General features: G+C 39.2%; 1 protein-coding gene across 1 annotated transcript; it reads left to right on the top strand.

The window, feature by feature from the left end:
- The first annotated feature begins 1,129 nt into the window (after positions 1-1,129).
- LOC122356548 (protein quaking) lies at positions 1,130-13,445 on the top strand. Its single transcript, XM_043255375.1, has 4 exons — positions 1,130-1,220; positions 1,692-1,991; positions 8,023-8,097; positions 11,775-13,445. Exons 1-4 carry the CDS (start codon positions 1,160-1,162, stop codon positions 11,789-11,791), a joined length of 453 nt encoding a protein of 150 aa, XP_043111310.1. The 5' UTR covers positions 1,130-1,159; the 3' UTR covers positions 11,792-13,445.
- The last annotated feature ends 8,722 nt before the right edge of the window (positions 13,446-22,167 follow it).

The following is a 22,167-nucleotide window of genomic DNA, read 5'->3' as shown; positions in this document are numbered from 1 at the left end:
ATTTTGAAAACCGCTGAGCTTCTGTCCCACTTCTAGACGATGTACAGTAGTTCATCATCGCTACTTGTACTTAGTTCAATCTGAAACATAAACCGCGCATTGTTTGTGAATTCAAATGCTAGTTATGCAAGCTCTGAATGCAATTCACGATCCAGCAAGTATATGTATTCTTAACGCTTGTATCAGGCATTAATGCAACGTAAGTGTGATTAGTTTTCTCTTTCGGTCGTCTTTTGCCATGGGCAGATCAGACGTTTGGAGAAAATCTTGCTGAGCACAGTTCTTTCAATGATCGGTATGTTCGTAGCTTGCTACTAGAATAATAACACATCTGTTTTAATGGCACCGACATTTGAAGGAAACTCTATCACTCCCTTGGGTATCAAGGTTTATTACCGCCACGGTAGAGCAAGAACACGCTTTGAGTATGTACAACAGACCATTTATTTTTGCTATACTTCTATAAGAGTATATTTCTGGTCGAAAATGAGATTTGCACAGGAAAAAAGAATAATAGAATTGGCATTTTTTAGCATATATATTACGGAATTAACATACTTGAAAAGAATATAATTAAGTGTGAACAATGTAACAATTAAATGAAAATGGGCGATAGTTAAAATTTATAGTAACGTAATTATTCGGAATTTAGGGTGCTTTTTTTGTTCCACAGAAGTAGGACTTAACATTTTACGTGTAATTTCATAGCTTTTGATATTCATAGCACCAAATTTAGTTAATAAAGAATGTTGATAGTGTTTGAGGCTTTTGAAGGTTTGTATTTGGCCTTGGTTTGGTCTGTTTAACTGCTCACCTGTCTATCACTTGCAGGTCAACTGCTAATTGATTATTACTTCTATCATCATTGAAACATGGTTGAAGTGTACCACTGAATGTACTGTCGAAAATTAATGATAAACTATAATATGCTTTAAGTAATTTCTATTGGAACTTGTCAGTATTTAAATCTATTTGCGATACACGTTACTTTGACGACTTTGCAAGTACATTTATTAACACGCGCGCTACAGTTCAACTTAAAATCAAGCGCTTTCGGCGTACTACTTAAAGCTTTGTTTTTTAACTGACATCTTTATGCCTTTCTTTATACCTGAGGTTTATTGCGCCAGGTACATGCAACGAGGACAGTCTGAAGAAGATGCAGCTGATGGAACTGGCCATTCTCAACGGCACCTACAGAGACGCCAATATCAAATCACGTAAGCCGCCAGCTCCTCTCAAACGAACAGAGACGGTATTGTTTCGGGGGCCTTTGTAAGCGCGGCTCTCGGTAAACCTCTCCCAAATAACCCCCGATTCCCTGATAAACGCTCTGACAAGTGTATCGGTATTGTGATCCAGAATGCATCCGAAGAGCAGCTAATGAGCTGAAAGAATAGAGAACATGCACCGCTGTCTGCGAAAACAAGGTTTCCTTAATTCGACGAATGTCGCGACAACCTCCTCTTCGCTTTGCCGCTTCGGTAAATAATACTGAGGCTCTGTGGGGCTGCAGGAGTGCGCTGGCTCCTCCCCTGCCTTGTTTACTAATGAATAGCTGAGTAGCGTCGCTGTCATGCTCTGTGCCCAGTGTTTGCCTGTGTATGGTACTAACGGGTTTTTGTGTTTTTTTGTCCCGACCCCACCCGTCTTCATCCACCCCTACCCTCGCATTTTTCCGCTCACCGCAGCTGCCCTTGCATTCTCTCTTGCAGCGAGTGCCCAGGCTCCACGGATCATCACCGGCCCAGCGCCTGTCCTGCCGCCCACCGCCTTGCGCACGCCTACGCCTGCAGGGCCCACCATCATGCCCCTCATCCGCCAGATCCAGACCGTCATGCCCAATGGCTCGGCCCACCCGGCAGCTGCCACCCTAGTGCCGCCCGGTCCAGAGTCGGGCCTGATTTACGCGACGCCCTATGAGTACCCCTACACACTGGCCCCCGCCACCTCCATCCTGGAGTACCCTATCGACTCCAGCGGGGTTTTAGGTAAGCATAGCTACACCCGTTTCGCTACACAGAGCCCCCGGGTCCCAGAACCTCCTTCAGCGTGGGCTGTGGACTCTCAGGCCTCACGCGGCTGTACGGTATGGGTCGGGCGGTATGACCATTCATATCATGTGACATTTTGACATGTCTTATTTACATGTGCTATAAAGAATGACGGGGTAAAAATGACAAAGCCTAAAACTGAAGTTGCACTATTTGAAGCAAGTTTATGATTGCTAGTGAAACTTTACCCTCCATTTTATAATATTGCTTTTACAATTTCAGTGTATTTTTAAATGTTTTGTACTAGATTTATATGTGAATGATCTGGGGCTGGAATCATAAAAATAGATAAATAAATTACAATTACTTAAGATAAATTATAAAAGCTTGTAAGCTAAGTGGTATTTTTGAAAAATGTATTTTCTAAATTATTATTTTGTTTAAGAACATCTTAAAAACACAAGTTGTGGTGTAATCTGATTGTATTGCAATTCATACAATAATCAACTCAATGGATTAATTTTTTTGTAAACTGTGCTGGTTTGACTGCACTATCTCAGGACTGGCTGGCCAGTTGCATTCATCTCTCCTGCGTTTTTATAAAATATCTTACATTTGAAAGTACAGGAATTGTTTACCAAAAATAAAAAAAATTCTTACATTTTTCTGAAAATGTACTTAGGCCACCCAAGATGCTGATGAATTTGTTTCTTGAGAACAGATTTGGAGAAATAGCATTACTTCACTTGCTCACCAATGGATCACCTGCAGTGAATGGGTGCCGTCAGAATGAGAGTCCAAACATCTGATCAAAGCATCACAGTAATCCACAAGTAATCCGCACCACTTCAGTCCATCAGTTAACATCTTGTGAAGGGAAAAGCTGGGTGATAGTAAGAAGCAAATCCGTTATTAAGATGCTTTTAACTTGAAAAAATTAGTCCTCTATTCACAATATTGCTTTCCTTTGTGAAAAAGTCATCTTGTCTGAATCAGGAGAGAAATAGTCCAAAAATCTTAACACACAATTTGATGTGAGAGGACAATAAGGGATGGGAATTTTTCAGTGGAGGAAACAGCTTTATACATTATTGGACCGGTATTTTGGCCAGAAGGGACGATTTTAAGATGAAGTGCCTTAATGAGTGATTTGTTTCTCAAAAACACCCAGCTTTTCTCTTCACACGATGTTAATTGTTGGACAGGAGCGGTGTAGATTACTTGTGGATTATTGTGATATTTTATCAGCTGTTTGGACCCTAACCTATTCTCACGGCACCCATTCACTGCGATGATCAATTGTGAATAAATGTAATTTAATCCAAATGTGTGTCTGAGAAAGATTAAATGTTCATTATTAGGTACAAAATGTTTTAAATATTTTTTTTCTTTACATCATTTGTAACTCTTAAGGTACAGAAATGCAAATAATTTTTATCTTTATTCTTTAGACTAATTTTGTTCTTAATAACATTTCGTGAATCCGGCCCCTGATCTTTTTGTTTTGCATATATGAAGTCCCATATAAAAAGAGAAATTATCAACAAGACGAGGGCACTTTCATTTCTTTAAGTATACTGTGATATATTGCCTCACCGTTATAAAATGTCTCATGCTGTAATGTATGATTTGAGTCATACCGCCCACCCCTACCCTATGCCATTCCTCTTAAATAACCCCCAACACACAAATCCTGCCCTCCTACACCAACGAAAAGCCTCTGGTTTCCCCCATCAGGGCCACCAGCACCACCAGCCTCTTCTGTCACAGAAGCAAGTAATAGGCAGTAATATAAAAGAGCAAACAACAATGCATCAAGTATTTTCCACTTAATCCATTTAGCGTCATAAAAAGTCCTCCCTCATCACAAAAAAAGGAAAAAAATCCTTTTAAGAAATGTTTGCATAAATGATTTGGCTTTTAAGTGCTCTACTGGCTTTATATGAATAACGAGAGCGTTCTCTCTCAAAAGCCCTGTCCTCTCCACTCCACACAAGCTGTATGGCTTCATTAAAGCACTTGAGAAAAGCCGATTATGAATATCATGTTACCAACAGCATTCTGCCAGTTTAACACTGGCTTCTCCCAAAGGCACGGTGTTAAGTTGAGCAGCGACAAATAACCCATCCCAATGCCAAGAGCGGCGTGTCCAATTAGAGCAGATGAAGTAGGGTTTAGCTCCTGTCCAATGAGCGCGTTCATTGAGGACGGACCTTATAGGACTGTACCAGCCTTACACTGTCTGTGGGTGGAGGGTAGGTCACACACACACACACAGAAACTAGAAGACGGTTATTTACAGTGACAGCTGGTGATTGACAGAAAAGTTCATCTTTATGCAAATGAGCATGAGGTGAGGCATGTTACCAGTTTCCCGGTGAAAAATAAATAAACCAAAATGGAAACTGATGTGACATAAATCAGGTAGATCATACAGTCTTCATCATCATTGTGTAAAATAGTACTCCAAATTTAATTTGAACAGATCTTATATTGGTAAGTCAGTTAAAATGATACATTTTATTCAGTACTTTTATATTATACTTAGTACGAAATAAATATATTACGTTTTAATAGGTCTTTTTATTATTATTTTTCCATATTTTAGCACAAAAGCAAGTCATCAAAATGATTAAATAACATAAATTCATTCATTCATTCATGCGTGGAAACCAAAATTCTTTTTTTAACAAAAGAAATTCATTTGATGTTAACTTCATTAGTTTTTTTTCCAGGAAAAACACTGGGAGAAAACTGCATTTCCTTCACTATCCGGTTTAATTTATGTAGGAAAAATAAATGTAAAAATGTAATTGTATTTATTTATTGTAATTAAACTAAAAATACACTTAAATAAATAATAATATATATATATATATATATATATATATATATATATATATATATATATATATATATATATATATCTGTTTATAAAACGACTTTTAGGCATTTCAGCATAAACCATAAAAAATAATAATAATATTTGTCAGAATATAAATTTAGTAAGTTGACCAAACTAGTGCAAAAACAGAATCTAAAAAAGACCGTATTAAATTTATTATTAGGGATTTATTCATAATCATTCACCATTTATCATCATTCACAAGATATTATGCACTGCTGAAATGTATTATGAAATGTATTATATTTATTTAATATTATAACTATTAAAATCTCTTTTAAAGCTATGGACACGCCACCAGAACCATTAAGAACTCCATCTAAAAAATGTGTGTGCCAGACTAATCTTGGGCTGGATTCACAAAAAAGATTAGAAGTTAAGAAAGTTGTAAGAAGAAAGTGGCAGGCTTTTGGTGTTGTCTGGTTGTATGAAAATTCTTATGGAAGACCCAATGAAAAACCTGCTTTTGGTACCATAATAATCACAACAACCATGCACATCATTTTTTTCTCATTTGGGTAATTAAGGCAGAACCAGTGAAGCAGTGACATAATCGCCGTGCGTGTGTGTGTGTGTGTGTGTGTGTGTGAACGTAACAGATAGGATGTTTTAGAGGTGGGAGAGCTGAGGGGAGGTTTTCACACTGTCTTCTCTCTTGTGTGACCTATACAGCATCCTCAAAGGCCGAAGAGCTGCCCCTCTACCTGGGCTTTCAGACCTGTCACATTCCCATCACAGTCCAGCGCGGAGAGCCAACCGGTCGGCCTCCCTTTTAAAGTGCCCTCTCTCACCGCGCCCCCTCCGACAAGCCCCTCCCTCACACCGCAGACACGCCCCCGCCCCGCCTCCCTCTTATCAGACTGGCTGGACTCCTTGGCCTCATTCATTCTGTCTGTTACTTTGAATCATGTTTTTTGTTTTTCTGGGGGGTTTTTTGGTTTTGTACTTTTGTTTTTATCTGTAATGTGATGTTTTAGTTTTTTTTTTTTTTTTTATGTGTACAATGATGAGGGAGACAAAGCACTGAGCCCCAAACTGCTGCACAAGCCTTTCTGGATGACCCCCATCCCTCAGTCTGAGCGGGCCGCATCAGGGTGAGGGGCATCAGGAGGGGCAACACGAGGATGGTGAGGGGACAGTGGGGCTCAAAGGGGGGGCAAATTGGAGGGAAACTACTTGAGATGGGGGCAGTTTTAGGACAGTTTAATGCACTATAGTGGGGCATTTCGGCTTAAAATCTAAAATGGCACAGTCACAATATATGATCAAACAATCAGGATAACGGCTTATAATATTTTTTACAGAGTTATCAAAGAGTTAAAAGTTCAAGTCATAGTCTATTTGCATTGTAGAATTATTTTTGTGACGACCGAACATATACTCTTTTTCAAATCGTATGCGTTAATTTTTTTAAAAACTAAAAAAAGCTATATTTTTAGTTACTACATTGTGTATTTTGTTTAATAACAGATTACAAAGTATTATCATTTTTATTAGCATATATATATATATATATATATATATATATATATATATATATATATATATATCCAAATATATATATAATTCTTTTACATGTAACCTAAATTTCTATTCGGTCATATTTACTAAATGGAAAGTGTTTTATGTCTTTCACTGCCCTACAAATGTAAAAATAAATTTATTTCAAGTATTACAGTAATTAAAATGATAAAAATATTAAAAAAAGTTAAATCAACAAATTCTGACATTATGAAAAAATTATGCCTAATTATCTTAATACAGAGAAAGGCTTTATTTTATTATTTAATGTCATCGATTAGATTTTTTGGTTGAAATATGATCCAGAATTACAACACCATTTAAAGTTTGGGGAGCAGTAAGTCGTTTTTTCCATAAGAAATTTATATTATTTCTTCAAGCATCCATAAAACTGCATTAAAAATGACGTCAAAAACATTAAGCGCGTTACAAAAGATTTCAGTTCCAAATAAATGCAGCTCTGTATTCATCAAAAACAAAATCCTGAAAAGCGGCACAACTGTTTAAAACATTAATAATTATAATCGTTTTGCGAGCAGCAAATTAGCATATTAGACCAGTTTCTGAACGATCACGTGAAGACTGGAGTAATGGAGGAGCAATCTTGTCTTAGGACAAATTTCATTCACTTGTTTGATCCACTGCGAATGCTGACTACCGTATGTGTCATCACGGTAATAAATAACAACATTACTGTTTTCATCGTATTTGCGATCAAACGATTGTAGGCCGCATTTTTTAAAAAAAGGAGTGCCATCGCCTCACGAACTGTCCCAAGACGTGCCCCGTCTGACTGCGGTGTGTGTCATTTCCCAATTTCCCCTCCCCTTCCTTTTATTCTTTAGCCGTAGCCTTCCCCGCGAAAAGGCTAAACGCGTTTCCCAGGATCCTCGCTGAGCCCCTCATCCTATCCGAGTGTTAACATTCACACGCTTCGGTTTCACAGCTGCCTTGTTGGTTTTGAGTGATGTTTGTTCAGAGCATGAATCCGGCCTAGCAGTCGGTCAGACACACTCCTGTTCGTTTACACTGGCTATTCCCAGAGCCCCCCCAGCGTCCGTGCTCGTAAAGCCTCCATACTCCCACATATACCCCCCTCCCCCCGGACCGTGACGCCGACTGCTAGGCCTCTGAAAACAACGATTCTTCTGCTTTACTAATCACTTAATTCGTCGCCGTACATTTCCACACTCCTTCTTTTTTTTTGTACTCCAGCAGATGTGCCTAATTGTCGTTCTCTCTCAGAGAGCGCCTTTATCAGTATTATATTTAAAGACGCTGTCGCTCCAGCGCAAGATTACGTGACTAGTAAAGCTTCCCGCCGAGGCCGCGCGCTCCCGTCTGTCATACTGTATCCGTGCTACGCGAAAAAACCCACGGATCCGCCGAGGATAAATGAAACCATGTTTGAATTTTGTACAAACACGTGTTGAGATATTTACTCATTGGGGAAAAAAAAAAGTATTATTTGTGCCTTAACTTGTATAATTTAAATGAGTTGCGTCTGTCAACACGCATTCGGGACGATTTGGAGACTGTGAGGTTTGACTGATCTGTTTTTTTTTGTTGTTGTTGTTGGTGATGTTATTGCAATCCAAGCAGGTGCGGTGACAACTAAAGTTCGAAGGCACGAAATGCGCGTCCATCCTTACCAAAGGGTAGTGACCGCAGACAGAGGTTAGTTTAGTTCATGTGCTTCTATTCATTTACCAGTAGCAACTCACTGTTGGTCCTGATCTGTCGTGAAGCATGTGCGGTTTGAGCATGTTAAAAGACAGCTTGAATTCAGTACACCTTGCTGTTTAATATGGTGTGTTTGTTTTAAAGCCTTCGGTCCACACACACGCGCGCGCACACACACGTGGTCTTTCCTGCGCAGGTGGAGTGGTTGACTTCATTCCATTATTTTGATGACCTTATGATTTCAGCATGATGTTGATGACAAATAATGGAGCTATTCGCGCGAACACGGGCTTTATTCACCCCATTTACGCTCGGCGTCTCTAGTTTTCTCTACGCTCACATATTGACTCTTGAAACATTCGGGAGCTTTTTTTGAACAGATCGTGAACGTGTCCTTTCCAAATGAGCTAAAGTGACTGTTCATAATTACGCGCAGTGCGCGGATACACAAATAAACGCTGCAGCGATAGCAGCGACGCGTTAAAACCCGCGTTCGCCATCAATAGGTTACAGGCTTTTCAAAACAGAAAAACGCCATTAGGAGATATTTAAGCTGAAGCGGGTTTTAAAATACACGCAGTCATTAATACACACCGACCGGTTCGTTCGAGACGGTATGAAAACAGCGGCATGGACGGTATAAAAACCCGAAAAGCCAAAATTATTTCTACTTTTAAATCCGATTCGGAATTTGCTTTTCACTTTGTCCCCAACACATGTTTGAAATAATGAATGATTACTTTAATGAGTGCGTTAAGATGTCTTAATGATTTGACAAAGCAACCGTGGTGCAATAATCACCTCATCGCTGTGAAACAATTACAAAATCAACCCTCAGTATATTTGGCAACCTTGACAAAACCCTCCAAGATCCCCCCCTCCGTTCGCATGCATCCAATTGCATCTAAATTCAGTTTGCGCAGGTCAGACGTGGTGCGTTCGCGTGCACGCGCGTGTATTCGGTTACTGTTACAGATGTTTGTGACCACAGACAGCCTATCAAGCAGATCAAATACTGAAATTGCTTCCTTTTTTTAATGTTTTGTTTTTCATATCCTTTTTGTGCTATACGTGTTTCTTTTTTTTTTATTATATAACGGAACTACTGCTTTGAAGAAAATCTACTTGTGAGAACCCATTTGCACAGAGCTTCCAGATTTCCAATCTGTGCATTTGTACTGGACCACACGAATCACTTTTTTTTATTTCAGCTGTTTACTTATTATTATTATTATTATTATTATTATTTCCATCTGTCAATATTTGCCTCATTTGATAAAGAGATTCTATGTGGCACAAGCCTTTTATTTTGCACTGAATACGTCAGAAACCTTCATCTCCTCTGCTCTTCGTGAGTAGACACGTTGAAAAAGTGAAACCTACATCAAACCTCAGACCATGAAACTGAAACGAATCTGTCGAGTCTTACGGTTGACCGCCGCCGAGTGGACGATAACGTGATCGTGTCAGAGTATAAATGCATTTAAGAAGAAAAAAAAAAAAACACAACATCTCCACTTGATGCGTTTTTTTATGTTTTACTGTAAGCTTCTTTTTATTTTTGTCGTCGAAAAGAAAATAGTATTTACTTGTGGCTTTTAAAATATCTATAAAAATATATATCTAAAAAATATATAAAGCAGGAATGTATATGAATTGTCAAATTCTACTTGTATTTTGGAAGAGATAGCAATGGTATTATAGAGGGCTATTTGTAGGAAAGAAAAATATGCATCATAGCAGCTTTATAGCACCATGTTAGAAAATTTCCTATATTTTTGGATATATATGTTAGGGCTTTATATATGAATGACAGGACTTTTTCAATGTTTATATGCAAAAGCATTTTATATTATGTGTCCTGTGATTTGTCAGTAGTCTGCAATGCTGAGGGCAATGGCTAAAAGTCCCACAGCTTGAATTTCCATGGCTATTATGCTAGAGAATTCCTTGTAGTGTTGCTTTGTATCATTAAAGCCAAGATTTTTATGTTGTTGTAAATAGAAGAAGAAAAAAGAATTTCAAAAGGCAATAAAAATTTTTATTGAGTAAAAAAAACCCACCAGCAGTTGTTCTGGCCCTAAATTATTTCTGACTAAAATTACTCAATGCCTCGATTCTTGCTAAGAAAAACATCGGTCTTCCATTTCCATCATAACTCTCGGCTTGATGCTGGAACCTCTGAAGAGCTCTAGTGTTTAATAGCAGTCGGGTAGCGCTGTGACCTTCACTGACCGTCCTCTCCCCTCATTTCATTAGCGGCTGCCTCTCTCATGGCCGGTCACACTAGACTCGCTCCCGTTCATTCGCGCCTGGAACTTCTCTCTACGAAGTTTGGGTGTCGCCGGACCCATCCGAAGCCGCTAAGCGGAAAGAGACGTTTGCGCTGAACCGCTCAAACTCGACGGCCGCGTGATTCTTGCGACGCCGTGGGAGTTTGACCCCCATCTCGCGGGAACCTGGAGCTGTTTTACGAGTTGGCGCTTTTGTGTGAATCTGTATGATTTGTAGTAAACGTCTGCTTAAATGCCGTCTCAACAGATCGTGTGTAAAGGTAGAAATTAGCCGCGAATAAAATAGCTGCAGGTTCCCGTGAGATTGTGCCCGGAAATTGCGGACATCACTAATTAGATCCAAACCCAACAATTGAGCTCTATTTGAATTCAGTTTGAATGCTTTAAATGAATTCCGTCGTGCGTAAAGCCTGGTGTGACCGAATAACACATTCACTTGACTGCTACTAACCATTAGACACATTTGCCACAGTCGTATTCCTTTGTATTTTCTCAGTGTTTTCTCTCTTGATTTCTTCCTTCTTAACACGTGACCCGTCAGGATAATCTGTTCCTCACGCTGTGTGTAAAATCATGCTTTTGCGTCATGATTTTACCATATTACAAAGATGAAGACCAACAGTTCTTCGGCGGCTCTCGCGTTCAGCCGACCCACAGCGAGAGTTGTTATTTTGACCTGAAACTCTCTACGAAAGCGCACGAAACGAAAGCTTCTGAACACACGAGCTCGACTTCGTACGTGTATGCAATGCGAACGCGACAAAACACAACAGTTTGAGGGCAGCGTTAAAGAGGAATCGGTTAAAGCTGAATGAGTAGCGTCACAAAAAAGTAATTGCATAAAATCGTGATGCAAATGTTTCGATATATCTTTATAACATGTCTCATTGTCGCATTGAGCGTATTAGAACAAACAAGCAATTAAGATTTGCTATATAGCATATATCACCCTGCATGAGTATATTAGTATGTGGGTAAAGTTGGACATACTCATATCTAACTATACATAAATAGCCGATCGACAATATAGTAGCTTTTTTGCATCAACAAAAAAAATCTGATTTGCTGTTACGTATAACGTCTATGTATGTAAATAAAGTAATATTAAAAACGTATTTGGAACAGTAACACATTTGACTCCATTTGCGTTGCGTAAAGTCTTTTTCTTACTATATCATGCACTTTTAGCGCTTTAGCTCTGCTGTGGGGAACCTCGGCTGAATCAAGAGCCTACTTGTGATCGGTTTATAAATACTTTTCATATTGTCATCCTGCTTTCACTAGCTGAAACTAATCTCCTCTATCTTTTGTTTCTTTCCTCCTTTCCTTGTTTCCCTCCCCCCCTTTTCTGTTTGTTTGTCTCTCTAACCCACTCAGCCACCACTGGCAACTAACCCCTGACCTTCTGACCTCTCCACCCAATGATGACCTGCCCATTACCTGCCTGCAGATCACACCTCTGCCCTAAAACGATTGAATGAAAGACAAAAAAGAGTATCTAAGAGCTGTCGCAGGCAGTGGATATACAGCTTCCCTAGACCTCACTCGTTGGACGCGGGCGGCAGACGCCCGGACGTTCCTGCCGCTGTAGATCTGCACTCTTTGTAAGCAATAAGCAATAATGATTCGCCCCGCGCCCTCTAAATCAAAGCCAGACCCTCCCAGTTTGCTGTGCAAAAGCCTCCAGCTCAACGAGGAAACGGACCGCCCTTCATCGCACCCCAATCGTCGCGAGAGTAACCCTGCAGTCACGGTAATGAGTCTGAATGTAACGCATGACGGCGCGGATGACGTACCTCTTGCGTGAACTACGACCGCGGCTCGTCACCCGAAAAGCATTTCAGCTGAAAATACTAGGAAGAGAAGAGTATCTCCCTTTCCGGAACGATCCGACACTTTTCAGTGAACACGCCTCTCTGAGGATGTATAAGCCATGCTTGCCTATCTGCTGTACAAATGTATGAAACCTGTAGATAAATGTTCGAAGAGTGACGAAAGAAAACTTGTACAGGAACAAACGCTTTTGTTATCCTCCAGAGAACGTATATTTTTACAAGCCGCTATTTTGTATCGTCGAATATCGTGAAGAGAACGAAGAAGAAGAAAAAAACACACATACACACACAATACCGAACCCTTTATGAAGTGAAAACAATCCAGTTTTCTGTAATTGGATGTAGACGTGGATGACCAAAACAACCCTTTCGTTGAACCGAGTTGATAGGGAAATATCGTTCAAGTGCCTTTGTCTTATCACAGTTCTCATGAATGTCATCATGAGCGGCGAATGAGCAGACTGGAGCGTTTCCCAGAAGCATCGTAAGTCTGCGTAGATCTGCACAGGCTTACGGTGGACTTGGGAGATGTAGTCCGGGTCGGTACACACAGCTTTCCCTTCAGGAACCGCGTGAGTGACGTATCACCAGCCTAAATCTGCCTTCCTGTTTCGGCTGGAACAGCTCAATGCTCCATCCCGGTATCAAATCAAGGCCTTTCACACCATACAATTACTGTCAAACCGACTCGGGAGTCAAGGTCTATTTGTCGTCTTCATTGACTCGTCCTTCAGAATTATGGGTATTTTGCTCACAGTACTTGAATTAATTTGCACTTTAGGTAGATGTTTAGTGCATTGTAACAGTATGGTAGTACGGTATTACAGATCGCGTACAGGATACACAGTGTTCGATGCCAAAAAACATTTCTTTTAATCAGTATTTTTGTCTTGTTTTACAGGAAAAATATCTGAATAGCTTAGAATATATGCAAATAAAAAGGTTTTGTATGATGAAGAGTTTTCATTCGCACTTTAGAAAAAAAGAGCGTCGTTCTCCGCATGTAGCGTATTCAGGTCAGGGGACTAGACTACGTTCACTTTGAAAAGACGCGCTAGCTGAAAGGTGATCGAGGGCGGGTCATTTCGGCAAACTTGATGAACCTGTGATATCTTCTTCAGGGTGTAAAAAGGAAAATAAAAGCTGAACTTTGCAAAATTATAAAAATGTAGTTATCTGATTTTTTTTTTTTTTATGGACTCAGCACCTCCCTCAAACTAACAGAAATAGAGGAGGAGCTGGGGAGGTGGAGGGGTGCTGCTCATATAGGCCTGCATTGTGATGACTGAGGGGACTGAATGACTCTAGAACCCATGTTTGGAACCTCATATTGTGAAATACTCAATTTACGGTTATTTTTAATAAACGTGTCTGTTTTAATATATCGTAAAATGCAACGTATGTCGATGTTGAAAATGTGCTGCTTAATATTCAGAGGTTTGGATGTAAATGAGGTCTTTTAAAACACAAAAGATTACCATTTTTAAATAAATGATGTTCTTTGGAAAATGCTGTTCATCGGAGAACCTTTAAAATATTTACACTGAAATATGAAGCAGCACAACTGCTAACAACATTGATGATGATGATAATAATAATACAAAAAATCTTGAGCAGCAAATCAGGATATTAGAATGATTTCTGAAGGAAATTGAGCTTTGCATCACATAAATAAATGTTTATAGAAATATATATATATATATATATATATATATATATATATATATATATATAGTATATAGTTATTTTAAATAGTGCAAATTTTAACCCTTATTATATATATATTACTATTATAGCGTATATAATGTAAATAGTTATCTGGTTCTGACAAAATATCTTTAAGTTTATTTTTATATCGTAAGCATAAAACTCCGGAAATAAATATACCGTAATAAAAATATATACTAAAAATATATACAATTCTATAAATAAAAAATTGCCAGTGGAATGAAAACTATACTTTAAATCAAGAGATAGTCTTTGGCCAGACATTTTCATAGATTATATTTCTTTTTGCCTTTATTTTTTGAAAAACAAAACAAATACTGATTAAAACTGATATGTAGTGGATATGAAACGGTGATGGAGGACAAGCTGTGTGTGCTGCCCGAGCTGGCCTGCACCGTATCATTGTAATGTGCGTCTCCCTCCGAACTCTTTCTTTATACTATGCAACAGAATGGCCTCTGACGTCTCGAGGGGAGTCTCTGTGACATCAAACATGTCTTCCTGTTGTGTCTGCGTTTCCTCTCATTTCCACTTATGATTCTGCGGTGCCATCACAGTTCGATATGAAAGAAGGTATATCAAGGCGCGACGTGTTTGGAATATGAAATGTGAATTGCCTACGTATTAAAAGCCGATTCGGATCAGTAAGAATACCAAATGTGATATTTAAAAAAAAAACAAAAACTTAAATGTGAGAGGTGAGTACTGTAACCGATAAAGCATGAAAAATATATTAGTCTGATTTGTTCTGGTTTTGCGGTTGAGTTTTTAAAGGTGAAGTGTGTAATTTCTGACACCAAAAAGAAAGGGTGTGTTCTAAGCCCCTCCCCCACCAGCCATTGGTCAGTCCGACGAGCCCCGCCCCCCGACTCGCACCAAGCCAAATGACAACATATCGACCCGTGCTTTGAGAGAAGTCATCCGTTGTGTCTGTACAATAAAACAATTACACACTTCAGCTTTAAAAATCAAGTTTGATCGTGTGAATGTCTTTTATCATGTGTGTGTGTGTGTGTGTGTGTGTGTGTACGACATGCCGTCTTTCAGCCCCAAACGTGTGTGTTCCCTGCCCAAGTATTGCCTATGAGAAGACATGTCTGTTTTAACAGCCATTGTTACAAGTTTATACTGTATTTTTCTATCATATTTTATATGTATGTAATAAACGACATTAAATGCCTCGTCTCTGTATCCTGAATAGATGAAAAAAAAGGTCTTTTCCTGAAGGTCTCGTTCGAATAGTCGCGCGTTAAGGCCAATAGCGCATCGAGGTGTTTTATCATAAGAAAGTAATATCGCATATCATTATCCAGCAGCGATTTATCATGGTGGCTATTCGCTGACGCGACTAAACGAGGTCCTTGGTGGAGTTTCGGTGGCTGGAGACTCTGGGTGCCGTGAAGCTGTGCCAAGAAAGCACTTTCGCAATTGGTGGGGCTCTATTTCATCCTGGCCTTAATAAGTCATGCGCTAGCCGCCTTTGTCATTAGCTTCAGAGCTACATAATGCAGGGGATATTTAACGCTCTTCCCTAATAGACAATCAATCAGTGAAGTGTACTCAGAAGGAGAGATGTTTCTTTTTGCTCGTGACCTTGACCGGGAGAATCGATACAGCATCGATGGCACCTCGACAGAGTACACTACCACATTATTGGGTTTTGCCATGGTCAGTATTGCCAGATGAGCACTTTTGCTGATTAAAATGTGCTGGAACTGTAACGTACGGCTATAGAAATCACATTATGGTAATACCTTTTAGTGCATTTCATTCCATTTGTAAACCGTAATTGGATGAGCTGCATTAAAAAAATAGCGAGTCATTATGGCAAAATCAGAGTCTAGTGTTCGAGAAAGAGGAAGAATTGTCTGTTGTGATTACTGCTGAAAATAAATAGATATTTAATGATTAACGGCGTCTTTATCATATTGTTGTGGTAAACATTTTCTAATACAGCCGTAGAGGCTGTGATGTTATACCATGATCAAGGCAAAAATCTACTTATCAGCTTGTTAAAATTCATAAAAGCGGTATATTTTTTATGCATAAATACGTTTGTACTGTGACGCTAAACTGTCATATAGCGCTAAAGCTAAATCTATCTATCTCTCTATCCGTCCATTTAAATAATAATAATAATAATAATACAATAAAAAATTAAAAAGAATATAATTAGTCCAAAAAATATATATATATAAATATTAAATTAAATCAAACCCAAACTTAAAATCTTAAAAGCTAAATAAAAAAAAAAACTGAAACTAATTGAAATAAAAAAGTTAAAAGAAAAAAATTAACTTTTTAACTTAAAAATTAAGTTAAAAAGATAACACTTAATAATAAAAATTAAATTAAACTTAGAATTCCATAATAAAACAAAAAATATAAAAATAAATCGTAAGTGCTAAAATAATGTCTAATTCTAAACTAGCGCTGGTTTGAAGCACTCATTATCGTGGTAAAATCACAGTAACGGATGGTCTAGTGACTTCATCTGAATCTCTTTCATAACAGAAATCATCTCCTCAAAAACACACAAAGTCTCCTTTTCGTCGTAAATCTCCGTCTGGTTCCTAAAACAAGTGAGGTTAGTAGTGAACGCCCCCCGCTCGCCCCTCTCCTTCACCCCTTCATTCTCTTCCTCCCCATCTTCTCCGAGCAATCCAGGGCCGTGTCTATCAAGGGCTCAAATTGCCTGGGCCTCTGCGGCCCTCTGCTCTGAGCTGATAAGACACGCCAGGGGCCCCGGCGGCTGTTTGCTCGTAGAAATCGCATATTGAGTCGCCGTCGGGTTGTGAGCCATGAAAGTGTTTGTTTGTGCGAGGAGAGAGAAAGAGGCTCTGCTCGCGGATCTCACGACTGGGCCGCGGGACACTCTTTTCCGCTCTCTCTCTCTGGTTCCTCTCAGCTTGAAGGCAGAGGGGGTGTCGATTATCGTGTGGTTGGAGGAGAGGATATTCACTGCATCCCACAGAGCTCAGATGGGAGGATGAGGAGTAGAGCGAGTTACTTCGTCTGGTAATTAAAACAGCCCTGATGCATTGAAGGAAGGCCATTTTTCATCGCCACGCCGCGGTGTGCAGCATAAACCCACCAACTGATAATTAAAACGCCGCTTGCTCGCATTATTCGTTTACAAAAGAAGCTGTTCTGATGGTAAGACCATAAAAACTGTTGATTCGTGAGACAAAACTTTCCAACAACTTTTTTAAATAACAGCGTTTTAACCAGAGATGATCGCTTCGGATGAAGGCGGCCATCAAATATTTCAGAAAACGCGAGGCCATGCCTCATATTGATGGTCCTTTTCATATTTCAGAAGTGATTTTTGTGCTTTTATGCTTTTATGGTTTATATAAGCCGTATTTATTAAATCAACAACACAGTAAGAGCTATCTTAAATAAATGTTTTCTATTTCAATACAATAATTACATTAAACTGATAAACCCTCATAGGGCACAGATTATATAATTATAACTAATTATGTCAACTGCTTGTTTATACATTTGTATGCTTTAATAATATATATTACAGTGATATTATTAACTCTAAATTAGGTTACAATCATTACATACAAGTATTGACTGCTGTCTATATGTAATTATTACATGTTATGTCAAATGTCTCACGAAAGCAAACATCAAGCTATCATATTGCAGATGCTTTTATTCATAAGCAATCTATGATATATACTTACAGAGAGTCCCACTGGAACAACCTGAGGTTAAGCACACACATCGTTTCGATTATTATTAACTAAATAAATCATATTTAAACAATATGCAGATACTGTATATCCACGCCATTCTGGAATATCTATTTATTAAAGTTTTAAGTTTTATCTTTCGCTATTTCAATTTTATTCCAGCTTTAGTTGGATGATTAAAGATCTGCAAAAAGTGTCGAACTGTCAATCATCTGTATTTGCTCTCTTCTACATGGAAGAGAAGGCTTATATTAATATTGTACTAAAGCATGTAAAAAAAATTTAATTTACTTTAACAGTTGAGAGAACTGCACTCATTATCTGTTGCTCAATCATACATTGTCGACTTGTTAAAAATGACCTGAGAACGTTCGCTAAATGACTGACAAACATTACATTAATCTAATAAAAATGCGTCCACGATGTACAGAAGCTGCATGAGACAACAAGCCTAATCGTAAGCGTTTACACAAGACTGCGAGTGAAGCAGAGCGAGAGACAGAGCGTCCCTAACGCCGCCTGCATTAGCATGTGAGGGTGCTATCACATTCCCACTGAATCGGCAAAGCTCGTTCCCTACACTTAGGAGCCGGGACGCCCCCCTAATGCGGAGTGTAACACAACGCAATGAGCCCGGGAGAAGGTGAAGCGGTGGGGGCTGGAGGCTAATGAGACTCTAATTGTGCTAGCGAGAGCTGAAAGAGCGCTGCGATTGGCCAGAGCAGGGAAAGCCGAGCCGTCCCGGGTAGAGAAAGAGCCCTGGGGGGGTGTTTAACGGGGGCAGGAAGGATCGTCTTAGCTGAGCCGAGAGCGCCGCTGACCTTCAGCTTTCTGGTGACAGCGAGGCGTGCTTCACGGGACGCTCGGTCAGGCCCTGCTGACTCCAGACGCTCCAGACACCGCTCACGGGAAAGATGCAGCCAGGAACGCCACCGCTGTGCCATTAAAGCAGCACGAGATCGCTCTTCAAGCACAACATCTGGCGGAAAGATTTAAATGGCAGCAGATGTCAAATGCTGTTGGGTAATGTTCGTATAATTAACGTGATTCTCCGCACCTGTAGTTACTGCTCTAGGATGTCTGCGCGAGCTGAAGAGCAACAAAACGTCACAAAGATGATTTAAAGCCTTTTAAGAATATGAAATGTTTGCAAGTGCAAACTCTGTCGCCATGACAAACGCATGAGAAAAATAACTTCTGCATGTATTTATGAGTTTGATAATATAATATAGGTCTAATATAATGTAATATTTAAAAACAAAAAGCAGTGTAATGTTTTCAGGCACTTAATTGCAATTGTTCTTTGCAATTAAATGAAAATGTAGCCTATTATAGTTTACATTTTGACTTTTTTGAATCCAATTAGCTGAACTTTAGAGTGTTTTAGTAGCCTATATATATATATATATATATATATATATATATATATATATATATATATATATATATATATATATATATATATATACACACACACATGTCTTTTCATACTTTTTATTGTCCTGGAAATATGACTAATGTATAAGGACAAGCACGTATTATAAATTAAAATATACTTTAATATAATTTCTGAGGAAATTTCTATGTAGCATATTTAAATAAATTAGTGCAAATAAAACATTAACTAAACATTGATATCGATTTCATATTTCATTAATAATATATTATCTGAAATTATAGCTATGAAGTCTAGCAATGCACAAATCCAAATTTATGGCACTATGCCAAAATGCTGTCCCATAATAAAACACGCAAAAATATCACATTAAATTTCCTTTAGTTATTATGTATGAGTTATTATGTGTTTTTTTGTAACAATCAAATACATTTCTCGGTTGATAAACCCGACAGGTGTTTTTTCCACTTTTGTTTACGTCCATTTCCAGAAACAAAATCGGTTTGCGCCATTAATACAATTAAACCCGGCGTGCGCCCTCCGTTTTGTCTACTGATAATAACAACACGGCCTAATAACGGTGACTATCCTAACTTACAGTAGTGTTTCTCCATCGCCCTCACAGGCGCTTCGCATTGTTTTCAGCTAATGTTCCCACAATGAACATTTCGTATAATGAGCAGCGTTATCACGAAACGGCGGTGGCGTGCTGCAAAGTTTCGCAGCATTTGTTAGCAATTCTTGTTTCGGTTAGTAGCCCCGAGGCGAGGTTTGTACATTATAAACATCACCAAATGAACAGCAGCTCCGCGCCATTGTAAGAGTGGAGTAATTAGCTTCTGCTTATCTGCTTATTCTGCCCTTTGGCACTAGTTGAATTTCACCCCCATTAAACCGCGGCCTTATCAGCTGCCGACATAGTGTAATACCCATTTCTGACGAGTTTTTGAAACATCGGTGTAATGTTTCTGCGCTCTCCCCAATCGACAAGACCCCGTGATGTGGAGAGGCCGGAGGGAGAGATTAGAGGGGAAGAATGAAATAAATAAATACCAATCGACAACTGAAAGAAGCTTTCGATTCCCGTAAAACCATTGAACGGCACGCCGTAGATTTCATTCTAGATGCGATAATAATTCTATAGTTGTTGGGCAATAATGAGAGACGTTCGAGCGGATGTCACACTCGCTTTTGGTTCTCAGAAGATAGCGCGGGGGCTTTCTGATTCGCAAGCAATTGTGATGAAATCGGGGATCGTGTGAAAGGAACGCCGAGTCGGGAACGCGTCCTCGTTCAGTCCCGATTTATGCAAATGGCTCCCGCTTTAAATCGCTTCCACCGAGCGCTGCGGAGACTTGAGCGCTAAATCACTCGGTGGGTGTAAGATTGCAAGCAGGGACCCGAAATGAAGACATTTCTTCCCTCGCTCGTTTCCCGGGAAAGAACGTTTCCGAGTATGTTTGTTTCATATGCTAATTGTGCCTTGCGAGAACGCAGTGAATGAGTCGGCTCCTAAACGCTTATTTTCACCATTTAGCGTCCAACTGAAAAGCCCCGCGGTGACGCGGAAAGTTAGCCTGAAGTGACCCAGGCAGGTAGCCAAACGAGCGAGAGAAGAGTCTTTACAAAGCATCGTGAGAACTCCTCGGAGCTCACAATAGTTTTTAGCCCCTCAAAGGCCGAAGCACGTTTCCACTCATCGGAGACCGGCTTGTTCCAAAGAAAGAGATTTCTGCTAAACTGATTCACTCCGATCCTTGCTAATGGCTGAATCTCACCAAAACAAGTCTGGGTCGCATTTCGCCCAAACTCCAAAAGAAAACAATGAGAACGTGTTTTGCATTGTGACATTGTTTTCGTGACCGTTAAGCACCAACCTGACCCCTTTTTTATGTTTATTAAAAGTCTTTATTTTGAAGTATTCTAGTTACGGTTCGTCACACGCGACCTCCCGGTTTTCAGCGAAAATATCTTAAATTGTCTTCCGAAGACAAACGAAGCTTTCACGGGTTTGGAACGATGAGGGGAAGCGATTAATGACAACATTTCCTCTTTGGAATTAAAATTTTGTTAAAGTTGCCTTTGACATTACTGATATTAAGTTATCTTGGCCCGAATGTAGATTTGTATTGATGTTATCTACAATATTCTTACAATATCCACTGACTGAGAGTTCCAATGTGTATAAAATGCTAGCATATGCACAAACTTCTAAAAAGAGGTTTTCGATGAGGGCCTAATAAGCCTAATTAAAGTGCTAAAATAGTGAAATCTTTATTTGGTGCAACGTCACCCGGGGGAAACTAAAGGTTTCGTTTTTCATGCATGTAAAGTGTTCTTTTCTCAAATGTCGGGTGTTTTACGGTTAGCACACGTCTCGTACGGTACTGCAGGATTGCCGGTGCTGTTGACTCCACATGACGCATCGCTTGTCTTCCCACCGAGTCACCTTGAAAAGCGTATGCTAAATAAATGAATCTAAATGCATTAAAAACACTTTGTATTTTCGCTGCTTGTCAGAGTAAATGCAAAAATGTCATTTTTCATTTTCAAACGATGAAGGAAAATAAACCTGATGCATGAAAAAAAAATGGACAAGTTTTCGACGTTGTTTTTCGTGCTTCCTTCTATTCTTTGAAGCTGCAGGGGTGAAGGAGAATCATGTCACATGCGCTTTCAAAGACTTATTTCGAGATTAACGACAAACGCCGCGTGCATCCTGTCTTGCTCGTGTCAACTTTTCGCCATATATTTTTTGCAACGTTTCATTTAGAACTAGCTAATTAACATTTGGAATTATTTTTAATTTTCGGTTTTTGTTAGAAATGTATTATCTGTATCATCTATGTTAGTTTTTATAACATGTCATTTTAGTTTAGTTTATTTTGCTCCTTCTTGAGCTTTATTCCCATTACCAAAAATAGTTTTTGCTCATTTTTTGTCACCACACAGGGCTTTTTCGCCAATATAAATAATCCCAGAGTAAGAAACTCTCTGGAAAACCTGCTGATAAAACTGGTCAGTAACTTTTTAAGACGGGGCTTAACAAAGGCTCCGTTATCATTACTGTAATGTCTCTGGATGGTTGCTTTTGAATTGAAATG

This window comes from Puntigrus tetrazona, chromosome 13 (assembly GCF_018831695.1).
Source record: "Puntigrus tetrazona isolate hp1 chromosome 13, ASM1883169v1, whole genome shotgun sequence".
In the NCBI taxonomy this organism is placed as follows: Eukaryota; Metazoa; Chordata; class Actinopteri; order Cypriniformes; family Cyprinidae; genus Puntigrus; species Puntigrus tetrazona.
The sequence above is the reverse complement of the archived record's forward strand: the minus strand, read 5'-3'. Positions and strand labels throughout refer to the sequence as shown.